Source organism: Anoplopoma fimbria, chromosome 5, assembly GCF_027596085.1.
Source record: "Anoplopoma fimbria isolate UVic2021 breed Golden Eagle Sablefish chromosome 5, Afim_UVic_2022, whole genome shotgun sequence".
In the NCBI taxonomy this organism is placed as follows: Eukaryota; Metazoa; Chordata; class Actinopteri; order Perciformes; family Anoplopomatidae; genus Anoplopoma; species Anoplopoma fimbria.
The window spans coordinates 10,146,679-10,160,947 of record NC_072453.1 but is presented as its reverse complement, the minus strand read 5'-3'; the positions used below and the strand labels follow the sequence as shown (position 1 = coordinate 10,160,947).

The following is a 14,269-nucleotide window of genomic DNA, read 5'->3' as shown; positions in this document are numbered from 1 at the left end:
ACTTTACACCGAACGTAACCGTAGAGGTTGGCCCCTTGCAGCACCACTCCCATGATCACCACCGGCTGAGTGGAAGAAGACAGTCAGTCAGTTGATTTCAACGCTGGAGCTTAATATATTTCTCTTATTATCAATAAATCTCGTGAAAAGACCAAAATCAGCGATGATCTTATCCAGGGCTCCTTCACATTTTTCCATTTCCAAATTTTATACTTTCCCAAACTTCTCTGTCTATAATATAAGTATAAATAACTGCATATCTTCTACCCTTTTTAGCCACAGAAGGGATGTTCATGTGTAATTTACTGTGGATTTAACATAAGAAACACAAGAAAAGAGAACTTAAGTCCATTGACTTTGTGTCGCACGCCATAGGCTACTTCTTGCCGTTCTTTCCACGTCATAAATTACACTCTGGCACGCGCTCTTTGAGAATGTGTTTAATACTTTGGCTGCGCTGACTGCCTGCTCCAAATGACATAAAAACCACAGAAATTCAGAATTTTACATTTTAGAAAACAGAATAGGTGCAATAGTCTAGAAACACATATTTTTCAAGTTTTTAAAAAACTGACAAACACAATGATGGTTTTGGTCTTTTGTGGGCTTTGTCAACGATGAAAAAATGTCAAAATAAAACCAGTTTTATCCTTTAAAGTTGAGGACTTACCACCCATTTGATCTTAAAGGAAAAGAGGGTGCTGAAAGCGAAGACAACCCAGAGGACCGGACAAACAATCAGTCCGATCCAGAAGATTCGTGACTCAGAATCTGACGCCTGTTTCTTCCCCTGAAGAAAAACAGGAAATTCTCACAGTTAGGACATCTGCAAATACCATAAAGCCTGTTGACAGTAAACAAGTACATTTATACTCTCCATACAGTACAAGAGGTCAAAAGTAAATTAGGTTAAAGACCCACTTGTGGGACAGAAAGAGCACCCAAGCACACAAAGCCACATGGGACAAGATAAGGATCATTTTACCTTCCTGGACTCAAACACCCAGTGGCTGCGTCCATCGTCGTCCACCTGGTTCCACCACCTCAGACCAACCATCAACCTCCCAGTGATGTTCTGTAAATACACAAGATCAAAATCAGCATTGTTAAAAGGAATTCCTGTTGTCGACTGGAGAGAATGTATCTTGTAAAAGAAGTAAAAAAGACACACTTTCACTGTCCAGAAGTCACATGACAGGAGAAGGATTATTGTGACCATGCAGGCGATGAAACTGCTGCTGAAAAGCCCACAGAGCAGGTACACGAAGACGGCACTGACTCTGAAGAAGAGGTGGAAGAAGGAGGCCAGTGGATGCCTGGAAAAAAAGATTTTCAATACGTTTAATTCAATGTTGAGTTTATTTAATCTACATGATAGAATAATTCATACTGTACTGCTGGGCTGCAACTGACTATTATTTTCATCATCTGATAATATACCAATTATTGGTAGAAATGTCTCAAACAATGAATTGAGTTTCCTTTATACACTGGTGCAATGTAACTATGAACATTTAACTTAGTAAGGTACTCAAGTACAAATTCAAGGTACATTTTATGCAACTTAATACTTCTCCACTACATCACAGAGATACATATTATACTTTTTACTCAACTACATTTGTCTGGCAGCTTGAGTTACTTCTCAGATGACAGTTTCTTAATCCACTTCCTGTCCAGTGACAACCACATATCTCCAGACGTGTTGATGTTTAAAGCAGTAGTGGTTAAAAGGAACCAAACCATAAACTACAGCAGTGAAATGCTGCATACACACATATTAATGCACCAGCAATATTGATCTAAAAACTTAATATATAGTACCAGTCAAAAGGTTGGACACACCTTCTCATTCAATGGTTTTTCTTTATTTTATTTTTATTTTTTTCTACATTGTAGATTAATATTGAAGACATCCAAACTATGAAGGAACACATGTGGAATTATGTGGTAAACAAACAAATGCTCAACAAACCAGAATATGTTTTATATTTTAGATTCTTCAAAGTAGTTGAATGAGAAGGTGTGTCCAAACTTTTGACTGGTACTGTATCATGTTACACTGTGTATCTATGTACAATTACTCAAGTTAAAGTAGAATCACTACTTTTAGAATATTATGTTATTGGATTTACAGTTTACAGTACTTTTTATACTGCTGGGTTTCTTAATTAATTCATAGGTTATCTATTATTTTTAACCAATGACTCCTTAAAAAACAGAGAAAATACCTGAAACCCCTCATGTATACAGAACCAGTCAAAAGTTTGGACACACCTTCTCATTCAATGGTTTTTCTTTATTTTATTTTTTTCTCCATTGTAGATTAATATTGAAGACATCCAAACTATGAAGGAACACATATGGAATTATGTGGTAAACAAACAAATGCTCAACAAACCAGAATATGTTTTATATTTTAGATTCTTCAAAGTAGCTGAAAGAGAAGGTGTGTCCAAACTTTTCACTGGTCCTGTATGTTAATTAAACACTGTCAGGGTGCATTTTACTTTTGACACTATAACCAAAAGCCCTTCATACTTTACTTGAGTAACATTTTGAATGCAGAACTTTTACAGTTTCTGTATTTTCACAGTGTTTACTGAAGTAAACAGTCCATCATATCTGGCTGAGAAAGGAAGCAGATCATCACATTTTGGGTATTAGCTGTGCTCATCAGTCTTTTTTTGTTAACTTACTTAATATTCTTCTTCTTTGACTTCCCTGCGTCCTCCTCTGCGTCAAACAGGGACACGTCTTCATCATTGTTATCCTGAGGGATCAATAAGGAAGAGACTCAGCACACAGAAACCTGCATCTGCCTGCAATGCAAGCTAGCGCCCATGCTAACAGTTAGCAACACTGCGCGACAAAATGTTCACGTCAGCTGTGAAATGTTTCCTGTCGACGGACTTCTTTACGGTAGTTAACCTTCTTAGAGGACAGTACGTCGGCTGTTTGCTGTGTTTTAACGCGGCAGGTAAAAGATACACGTTAAAATGTGACACTTACTTCTGTTAGCATGTTGAGACTCGAGCAGGCTCCTCACTTGGTCACATGCTCCGCTGGAAACACGTCACTGGTCAGGTGACCAAAACGTGCCACGTGTATTGTGACGTCACGGCAGTGGTTTAACAGGAGTGTTTACTTTGAGTTCTGTAACTTCTGATGTGTTGATTACATAATAAAACAGGATGGGTTGTTTTAGATTCATGTTTTGTTTTTTTAATTAAAACATAGTGGGGAAAAAATATCTGGTTTTATTTTTTATTCAAAATATAAAGAAACTTCACAAGTGTGATAAATTCAACTTTTATCACCCTATTGCACTTAAATAGTCACCAATCTTACCATCAGTTTGCACTGCTAAATATAACAGTATTTTACTGTATTTGTACATTTTGGTACCTGTTTTTGCTTCTTTCTTTATGTATTATATGTATTCCACGTTTCAGTTTGTATTTTTAATCTGTAGTTGTTGCATTCATAGGGACTTGTAGCATTACTTTTGTGTAGGAGTAAATGCAGGGGTACAAACCCAAATCCCCTTAATCAAACTCAAACCCGGCTTATTTTCACACGCACATAAATGCACACATATGAACTTACACACACACACACACACACACACTCATGCTCATTCGCATCTTGACTCATTGCATTTTTTTCTTTGTTTTCTTGTTGTTTATAATGTATTGTTATTGTAAATCATATCTTGTAAAATTGCTTTTTCAACAGTATTTCATATGTATTTTCTTTTTGTATTCGTTATAGTATTGTGATTTTTAAAAAAAATATTATATAGGTGGAGGCTTCAAATAAGACCAGTGGGCTTTCTGCCTCTTCCTGCACTGTAATATCATTTATCAATGTTGTGTTTTTTATATTTTTCAATTGTGCAAATAAACTAAACTAAAACTAAACTAAACTAATTGCAATGAATCTACCTTGAATTCACTAAATAATGTCTTTCTGACACGTTCAGACTATAGGCTGTGCTCAAGACAACTTTACTTGATTATTTCAGCCATGACTCTGCAACTTTCTGATGCATGCAAACAGCCAAAATTACCTCCCAGCTTATCCACCTACTTTTTGTGGTCTGCGTGGCAGATTTCTCGTTCATCCATTACACAATTTCCAAAGAAATCTATAATAACAGATGTCCAAATCAACCCCAAAACTATTGTTGTTGTTGATATAATGCCGAGGGGAGGCTCTAACCAAAACAAAAACAGATGCTTTCAAATTAATATATAATTCTTTATTTGCAAACATAAAATACAGAACACCTCTGAATTCACAGTGGGATGAAAAGTAACAGAAGTCCCAAAGGTACACAGGGGTATAAATATGACTCGAGCCCAAATATACCCAAGATAAACAATCACAATTTATCACATTAGTTTTACAAAAACTCTATGCCACTGTAAACAGGTTTAATATGGGAAGTAATTCCATAAGTCCATAATTTCCATATTGAGAGATAAACTTTTAATACAACAGTAGTCTCATATTGTTGTATTGATGCAGGGAAAACTGACTTTTAATCATTGCTATGCTATTTTTGGAACAATAGCTCCGTTTCGAGGTGAGGTGGGAGGAGACGGGCTTTTGAGCCGTAATGGATCCCCCGGTGCCACCAAGGCCACTATGTTCTCCTTCTTGGACAACCAGAAGGCCGGGTAAATAGGCTCCAGGAACTCTGCCTCGTACTCATGGATGAGCGTCATGGTGTCGTCCACACCGTAGAAAGCCAGGTGGCCTCTTGTGTAGTCCACATAGACCCCGATACGCGTGAACTTATCCACAGCCAGAGGGGTCTCCACGTCGCTGTGCCAGGCCGAGAAGGTGCGCCCATTCCACTGGACGCACCAGGAGAAGTTGTTCCCGGTGATGCAGCTGTTGCTCTCGTTGCCCTTGCGGTCGATGCTCTTGTAGGTCAGGCCGATGTGCGTGCCCTCGCCACTGATGTCCACCTCAAAGTAGTGCCGCCCAAGATAGAAGCTCTCCGTGGCCAAGACCTGGCGCCAGTTCTCGAACCTCTCGGGTACGTCGGGATAAGGATGCTGCCAGGGCGTGGTGTTGGTCACCTTCCTGTTCTCCTCCGTCAGCCGCAGGAACTTGTGAGCGGTGTCGGCGTCGAAATTCACGTTGGCGACATCTGGGAGAGGATTGTGAAAATATTTGTTTACTTATGATGTAAGACTGCAGTCAGGAGTGCAAACACCAGTGAGGTCACCAAGGTCACACCTTCCATATTGTTTCTTTTGTTTGTTTTCATTTTGTATGAGTCACAACTTAGTCTGCAATCGACACACATTTAAGAAAAGAGGGAATACCTGTATTGGTACATAATAAATGTTATATACACATACATACACGTGTGTCAGATTCAGTATCTGTTGAGTGACTCATATATATAAAAATATAGAAACACTTACACTTGAGGAAGTCTGCATGTGTCACTGGATCCGGTAAAGCCATGTTCTGTTTTCTTGCAAGAATTTCGTGAACGGTCGTCTTTATTCCCATTTTGTCTGCAATAGAAGAAAGTCTCCCAGTTTAGATTCATTTGCATATAATTTGTAATCACATAAATGTATCACAGGTAAACAAGTATGTTCTGTATTTTCAGACACAAGAGGTGAGTCATGAAGCACACAGGTAGCTTGTAGTGTCAGCATTTGCATGTGTGCACACCACTAACAGCTGTGACACTCACGCTGAAAATTCTTCACATATGTGAACAGGTTCAGACAGTAAAGTCTGAATGCAGCCAGGGAAGATTCCCGAGGAGCATGACAGGTCCACGCCCATGATTCACCTAGGACGCCCAGTTGCTATCCACTTTTTCTTTTGTTTTTTTTGCAGAGTAACGTTAACGTCCTGGTCATGTGAGTCGAATTAGTCATAAGCAGTTGACTAATTGTTCAATCAAACAAGCTAGTTAATTGCTGATTATTACGTTAACATTGGTAATTTGAACCAATTATTTCTTAACAAAACTAGTTACAGTACCAGTCAAAAGTTTGGACACACCTTCTCATTCAACTACTTTGAAGAATCTAAAATATAAAACATATTCTGGTTTGTTGAGCATTTGTTTGTTTACCACATAAATTACATATGTGTTCCTTCATAGTTTGGATGTCTTCAATATTAATCTACAATGTAGAATTAAAAAAATAAATAAATAAGGAAAAACCATTGAATGAGAAGGTGTGTCCAAACTTTTGACTGGTACTGCAGCTTCTAACAAGCAACTCAACTGGCTAGCTTAACCAGACTAATAAGCTTATTGCCAGCAATTCACCCTGCAGCACCATCTCTGCTACTTCTTTCTCACCATTCTTGCATGTCTCTTTAACTTTCTCGATGTAAGAAGACACAAGCATGGCACACAGTTCCTGCGTGGAGTCAACGATCACGCGGCTGAAGGAGTTCAGACGGTCCGTCAGGCCGATGTAGACGCCGGGAAGAGAGATATCAGTGGCCTCTTTCTTCCACTCTGAATACTCCTGTAGGACAAACACAGAGGCATTCAGGGATTAGAACACTACCTGGTATCTGGACCTATGTTATTCTCCTCACTTTGTTTTAGTCCCTGTCTTACTTTGTATCATTTCTAGGCTTGTATATGTGTTCATGTACTTGTCTGCACTTGTTTTGTTCTCATTTTTCGATACAATAAATTAAAAAAGGGGATAAGGTCATGGGGATTTTGGAAGTCTTTATGCTGGACTTGACCCCGATGGTATTACCTGTAAGAAATCCACATCATTTTTGTTCTTGGAGAGCTTCTCCATCTGCCCCTGAGTCTTCTTCAGCTCCGTGCACCTCTGCTCCAGGTGAACCCGGATGCCCTCGGCCTGCTTCAGCGCCTGTTTCTCCTCGCCCTCCAGGATCTCCGTCACCTCCCGTTTGGCCCTCTCCATCACCGCCTGCAGCTCCTCAAACTGGGTCTCGATCACCGCTCGTACCTCTGTCACCGAATGCTGCAGAAAAGATTCATATAAGATTGAGTGGACCGAGCATTCTTTACAGAGAGGAACTGATGCATATCTAAAGCTCCCGACAGGTGAGGAATTCATCAGGAGGCCGAGGTAATGTTACATAACCACAAACTCAGAGAGGGAATGCTTTGTGGGTCACAACCACATTTAAAACATTCCACTCCTCATGCTACAATCTGGTGGCTTCTCAAGCCAAAAATAGCTGCTGCCAACTGTTACCTAATTAAAGGGGACATATGAAAAACAGTGCACATACATCTGGGTATCAGGAGTGCCTAGCAACACACAAACTGTGTTATAAGTGAGTTTTTTTGTGCTGCCTAAATCAGAAAACATGTGATCCAACAAGCCCTAGGATTTGTCTCCCCTTCCTTTAGTATGTCACATGTTTAGAATTTACCGCCCACGGCTTGAGAACTAGATTTTCAAAACTTGTGCCCATAATAGAATAGTTGTAGAACCGACATTTTCAATTCAAACTGTAGTGGCCAGTTGTATGTGTACCGTTGACATAGCGACTGTTGTATCTAGCTAACTTTCGTACTATCTAAAACAACTTACGGCAAGTCATAGACTCAACAATGTGAGGTGTTTTACTAACGACAGACTCGGCAGTCGATGTGTCCTTGGGCAAGACACTTAACCCCAAGTTGCTCCCGAAGGCTATGCCATCGGTGTGGACTGGATGTTGCATGAATGTTAGTTAGAGTCTGATGGTGGCACCTTGCATGGTAGCCCTGTCATCAGTGTGTGAATGGGTGAATGATATGTAATATAAGCTTTGAGCTACTGATTGTAAGTCGCTTTGGATAAAAGCGTCTGCTAAATGACTGTAATGTAATGTAATGTAATGTAATGTACACTGGTTACAGAAAATGAGTCGAACAGCGGGCTGGTAACCAGTGACAGCATTGGGTGAAAAAGTCCCTCCACTTCCATTCCAGAGAAGGAAAAGCTAACTAGCTAACTACCCCACTGACGTGTGTTATCACCAGAACAACAAACAAAATTCGCCATTTTCTTTTGTACTAGTCAAATGACCAAAGAAAGCATTTCAATATCTGTTCTTTTCCCCCTTCATTTCTATGGGTGCACCATAGTTATCTTGCAGGCCAAACAGAGCAGAATGGGCTTTTTGGGGGAGGGGTTCTTAAAGAGACAGTCGCTAAAACGGCACGTTTCAGACAGGGGGTTAATACATGTATATTCAGACAGACAGTATGAGAAAAGTTAAGTGTTTTTGGGAACATTGAAGCGTGTAATCATGTTCTTCTCCAAACCAGAAACCCAAGTATGAACATGAAAGCGAACATGACACTTCTCCCTTTAAGTATCGTGACATTCATGTGACATACAGATTAGCCACACGGTGTGTTTACCTCAATAGAGACTGTGTTGAGCTGAAGTTTGTTGATGGCATTCTCCCCCGCCGTCACTGTCTTCACCATCTCGCTCTGTTTCTCCCTCAGTTCCTTCTGTGAACACAAAGAGAGAACAGAATTCAGCACGACTCCTCACAGAAACCACAACCATGCAGTCACGCTGAAAATATGCCCGATCCTAACAGATGTAAAGTATTTGGCAGATGTAAACATTTGGGCTTTATCTTCAGGAAAACTGTGTTTTTATCAAAGTTTCCTCTTCTCTCTGTGCGTGGGGGGTTAGTTGGGTTAAACATCCTTTTCTAGACTCTGACATTTGTAGTTTTTCAAAGCGTAGGTTTGTTTTAAGAGTCAAGGCTGAATTCCTCGGGCAGGTTCAGGCGACTCCCTGTTCTCAAGGAGAATTATTTTCCAGCAAGTTTTAGGCCCTGAGGGGAAATCCTTTGCTTGAGACTGTGTGACAGAGAATCAGGTATATGTCTTTATGAACCTTACATTTGTAAAAGTATTATATAAAAACCCTTCAGCGCAAAAGCATTATTTGAGGAATGTCATATTTGAGAGAGGGACAAGACGGGGATTTCCTCTCTCCTCTTTGTAACAACAATAGAAGAAATATTTAAAAGATCCAAACTTTTAGTTATGATAGTTATGTTATTAATAATAAATAATATAGTTCAAAATCATTATCAATTTGTTTGCAGATGATCTTTCGATGTACACAACAAACTCGATAAAAACGTAATATTTGTGAGTTTTTGTGCCAATATGTTCCTGAACTCAACCTCATCGGATTCATATCCAAGATGCACAAGTCCATCCTCAAAATCACCTGTTAATATCCATATTTTTGAAGTAAAATGTACAGAGATTTCGTTATCTTCTTCGCTATTTGCGAGTAATAGAAAAAACATTCAGACTGCACAGAGCCAGGTTGGTATTTGGTTTGAATAATGTCTACATAATCAGATCTGTATCTGCCTCAACATGTCACAAACTTGGCTTTGACATTTTCTTATCCATCAGTTTATGCTTTGATGATTTTTAGTTTCACATGAGGCGAAGCAGAAGCTCATCAGAAATACTACAAGCTAAACAGGTAAAGCACTATTGATTGGCACCGTGACAAAATATGGTTTTTTTTTATTGTAGGTTTTTAAAGCTGCTCATCTTTATTTCCCGGTGTTAACTTGAGAAACGTAATGTTTTTATGTGCAGCGGAGGAAAAATTGGTAGAAGAGTCTTTAACGATTCTAGAAATACTTTCAGAGCTCTAATTATGTTTTACAGAACCAGATGCTTCCCTCTATGGCCGGCTCTTCTCAGCCAATTAGTCGACTAATCTGTCGTTTATTTTTAGTCTATTAGTTTCTTTTTTATGTTTTTTCATTCTTAATGACTTATTTCCAAGAAACTTATGAGCACATCTCTGGTACATTCAAGATTTAAAGTTGTGCTTTTGTGTGATTCTTTGTGGAGAAGTCTTATAGATCTGTTGATTAGATCAACTTATCAAGATAAAAATTGTATGAGTGTTAATCAACTAAGGATTTATTTGGTTGAGGACAGCACAAATTACCTCACAGAGTTATGTCATGAGTACAAAAGGAGGATTTATCCTTGCAGATGTGGAACACATGCTCTGAACAGGAAGTTATTTCCCATTATTGTGTTCATGCTTTCATGTCTGTCCTGTGGAAATTAATCTCTTTGAAAGGGAAGTGATTGAGAGCTGAAAGCTGCAAGTTGATCTCCACTTTAGCAGAATCTACTCAGTATTTCCCTTCTTGTTTTCTATTCATACACAACTAGAGATTCTTTTGCAGCAGCTATTGTTAATTCACAGTGTGGCAGTAGCCTTTGTGGTTTTTCCACCTACACTGTTTGCTCTCTGCGGTTTGAGGTTTTGCAACAACACACACTGCAAACAACAGGTGAAGGCTAAAAGCTATGGATCTCTGCAGGAATCTGGACAGGAATGGTTGAACCAGAGGGTCACGGACTGTCAGAAAGAGAGACAAATGACACTTTAGCTGAAGCTTGAGCTTTTCTCTGCGTCAGCGGGGATAAATGGAGATCAGTATTGAGTTTCCAGACTGCTGGAATTCCAATTTATCTTGTTAATCAACAGTTTGATGACCTTTACGGTGGATATTAAATCAGAATTACTGTCCTGATTGGGTTTAAAGAGATTAAAGCTGCATTATATGACATGTGAGAACAACTGTGATGTATTTTGAAGACAGAGATCATCTCCTCTCCTCTGGTGCTGAAGGTTACATCCATCAAAACCTCTCAGTTAGACATAACTATATTTACATCTTCTTCAATATGTGAAAGCAGCAGCGCGGGTAGGATTTAAGGATTACGGCAAACTAATGGCACTTGTGCGGTTATATTTTGTCCCTTTGATGTTGAAAAACTTTATTTAATCCTCAATAAGAATAATTTTAGCTCTAATAGGTCTGCTAAATCTCTAATGGTCTCTACCTTTACCACACATCAAAAAATCAATAAGAACTAAAAGCAAATAGCGAAGAAGATAATGAAACCACACTGGAGACTTGGTGTAATTTGAGATTGTTGTGGACATCAAATATTGCGGCAACTAATGATTATAGTGATTAATGTACAGTGTAATTAATAATTTAGATGTCAAAATGATGGTCGTTAAGTCTTCAAATTGCTTGTTTTGTTCAACAAATAGTCCAAAGAAAGACAAATATATACAATTTATGATGATATAAAACAGAGACAAGTGTTCTGGAACCAGTGAATGTTTCACTTGATAAATTCATTTTAGGAGGTTCTGAAACCTTTGGAGGCTCATTTCTGATAAAAAACAAAAAACAAAGATCCTGTAAATGATCCTATGATCCTAAATGTAATGACTCAGTATCTCAAATGGATAATATAATATCTGCTATATTGACTTAGTGTCTCTGAATGACTCAATATCTCAACATGACTAATTATATTATTAAGTATCGACTTAGTATCATAAAAAGTGACTTAGGAACATAGATTAATCTTAAAATAAAAATGTAGTTTCTCAAAATAATGATTTATTATCTTAAAATAATGATTTAGTATCTCAAAATAATGATTTAGTATCTCAGAATAATGACTTAGTATCTCAGAATAATGATTTTGTACCTCAGAATAGTGACAACATTTTCAAAATAATGAGATATTAAATCAAAATATTATATGTTTATAATTATAATGACTTACAGGATATAAAAACATTTTCAACACAATGGTGGAAACAGTTTTCCATAGAAAAATCTGTCAATGTTCCTCATTGCTTTCTTTTCTCTCGGGTGAAATACTGAACACCTCAACAGGCCTTCAAAGAAGACAAAACTGTGAAGAGAGAATTACTTTTGGTTTAGCTGCTCACAGTTTGTGATGAGGTGCCGAAAGAACACAGCTTCATCTTGTATTTAATTAATAAACTAATTAGATCAACTCTTAACTCTATACATTTAGATGTATGAAGATGCAGTTTTAAGGAGCTCTATTGAAAGAAAGTGATAATACAGAACATAAGAAATGCAAACTCACCTCTATTTGACTGCGAGCCTCCGGTACAGGAACGGCGTTGTGGCCCCGGTGCTCCTCCGTCATACAGTCCTGACAGACGCAGCACTCATCAGCGCAGCAGAACAGCTCCAGGGGCCACTTGTGGCTCTCGCAGGTCCTCCTCTCGATGTCCCTGAGCGGCTCCACCAGCCGGTGGTTCTGAAACTTGGGGTTCTCCAGGTGAGGCCGGAGGTGGGCCTCGCAGTAGGACACCAGGCAGGTGAGGCAGGACTTGAGGGCCCTGCAGGGGCTCTCGATGCAGGAGTCGCACACCACGTCGTCGGGGCCCAGAGGTTCCTCCTTCGCCTCCTCTTCTGCTCCATTGGTGTCCTCTCCACCGGTTTGTGGCTCCTCCTCGGGCTTCTTCGGGTCCTCAGACTCCTTCAGGTCCTCTTGGATCTTGGTCTCCTCGGCCCCCTTAGGGTCCTGCTCCTCTTTGCTCCCGATCACAGCCTCTGTCCCGTTCTGTTTGGACCCTCCGGCCGGTTCAGGCTTGTCGGGGCTCTGCAGACTCTTGGAGCATCCTTTTTCACTTTTGTCCCCTTTACAGGAGCCACAGACGGAGTTGTCCCCACTCAGCTCACCTGAGCACACGCCGCAAAGCTTCTTCTGTTTGGAGATGGGAGCTGCAACTTCAGCCGCTGTGTCTGCCATGTCTCCTCAGTGTGTCTCTCACTTCCACCTCCTCTCTCTCTCTGTCTGAAAACGAACTGGCTCAGCTGCTTTTGTCAGCCGGTTTAGTTCCTGGATCACACTGAAGAGGCTGGAAAGCCACACCTATAGGATGTGAACAAGCCCCATAGTTTCAGTCAGAAAAGCTCACGCCCTCTTCAGCACACACACACACACACACACACACACACACACACACACACACACACACACACACACACACACACACACACACACACACACACACACACACACACAGCCTCCCCTTCTCTGCAGCAGAAAAAAGCAACAGGGTGGAGTCTGAAACGAGCAGCAGAGAGGTGTAGAGTTGCATTCCACCCGTCATGCATTGTCTTTAAAATGAGCTGTAACTTTTGATTGTTTGCAGACTTTCTTATCCGACTGATGGCCTGTGTTGTATCGGCGTGATGAGTCGGAGGAAATCCTGGCTGAAGCCTTTTAGTGGGGTTTTTTATCGCTTCCTTCCTCTCTCACATCATGTGAGCTCTTCTTCTGCTGGTCCAAAGTTCAAGAGGGAAATCCAGTGAGAATGCAAATATTGAGTGAATCAAGATGAAAAAAAACATAAAACGCAGACACTGCCCCCAAGTGACACATGAACTACTCACAGTTTCTCATGTGATTAATCTCATGTGTGTACAGCCAATCAGAGACATGGCCTCCTTCTTTCTTTTTTTTGGGTCTGTGATTTAATCAAATGAAATCAATCAATTGATTAAATAAATTTAATTTTAGGTTATTAATATTTCTGTGAAATCTCTAATAAAAGAAATTCACAAATGAAACAAGTACCTTCAGGTAGCCTCAAACATATAAATAGTGGTGAAACAAAGAAAGGAAAGTCTGCTTTTGTTTTGAGGAAAAACACCAGAGGCAGATTCATACAAAGGAAGGAGAGACATTTAGAAAACATACTGAAACGTTCAGAACAAAGAGTTGTGAGGACAGAGATCGCACCTTGAGGAACACCTAGGAAAAGGTGTGACATCCATGTGTCCTACAAAAAAATGACCTTATTCTAGATCAAACTTGTTGCTTTAGAGATCATGTTGTTTATAAAAGACAGATGATGGCCTCTGAAAGCTGCACTGATTAATACTTTTATACCAACAATGTATCAAATGATGAGGTGAAATGTTGAAGGTGTTTTAAGAATATTATAATCATATGGTACAGAATGAATCAATGCCTGATGTATAAAAAGGCAAATGTTTGTTTATTGTCTTACTTAATAAGGTGATAAAGTTAAGGTGTTGTGTTTACAGTTTGTTCTGCTGCCCCCAAGTGGAAAAAATATATATATCAACACTGCTTTAGTATTTTTATTTCCCAGCAAAAATCTAACTATGAAGCAAGACAATTCCATCTGTGTGTCCTTTGTGTCCTTTGTGTATCCCAACAAATGTTTATCCGATCTACTTCACACTTGGTTGTTGTGTTGCCGGGGAACCGAGGACATGCAGGGTTGAATTTGGTGCAATTTTGACACCTGACAATGTTTCTAAATCATGAATTAACATCTGCACACTGCAGTTATTGCTGCTGGATGCTGGTTATTAACAAAACTCTTGAGCATATAAGACAATGTGACAA

The 14,269-nt window shown here is 39.5% G+C and overlaps 2 protein-coding genes across 2 annotated transcripts in view; both read right to left on the bottom strand.

Annotated features, from left to right (window-relative positions):
- Nucleotides 1-3,112, bottom strand: part of tvp23b (trans-golgi network vesicle protein 23 homolog B (S. cerevisiae)) — a 3,857-nt gene extending 745 nt beyond the window's left edge. The window contains exons 1-6 of the mRNA XM_054598771.1: nt 3,013-3,112; nt 2,700-2,773; nt 1,172-1,316; nt 986-1,075; nt 671-790; nt 1-65 (exon numbers count right to left, since the gene is read on the bottom strand). The exon at nt 1-65 is cut by the window's left edge and continues 64 nt beyond it. Coding sequence (XP_054454746.1) covers nt 1-65; nt 671-790; nt 986-1,075; nt 1,172-1,316; nt 2,700-2,773; nt 3,013-3,024 — 506 coding nt within the window. The 5' untranslated portion in view covers nt 3,025-3,112. The remainder of the gene's footprint in view (nt 66-670; nt 791-985; nt 1,076-1,171; nt 1,317-2,699; nt 2,774-3,012) is intronic.
- A 1,164-nt stretch (nt 3,113-4,276) lies between these two features.
- On the bottom strand, nt 4,277-12,811 carry trim16 (tripartite motif containing 16). The gene is made up of 6 exons (XM_054599181.1): nt 11,966-12,811; nt 8,396-8,491; nt 6,765-6,998; nt 6,350-6,521; nt 5,445-5,540; nt 4,277-5,164 (listed from the first exon to the last, which is right to left on the bottom strand). Exons 1-6 carry the CDS (start codon nt 12,635-12,637, stop codon nt 4,557-4,559), a joined length of 1,878 nt encoding a protein of 625 aa, XP_054455156.1. The 5' UTR covers nt 12,638-12,811; the 3' UTR covers nt 4,277-4,556.
- Nucleotides 12,812-14,269: the final 1,458 nt, after the last annotated feature.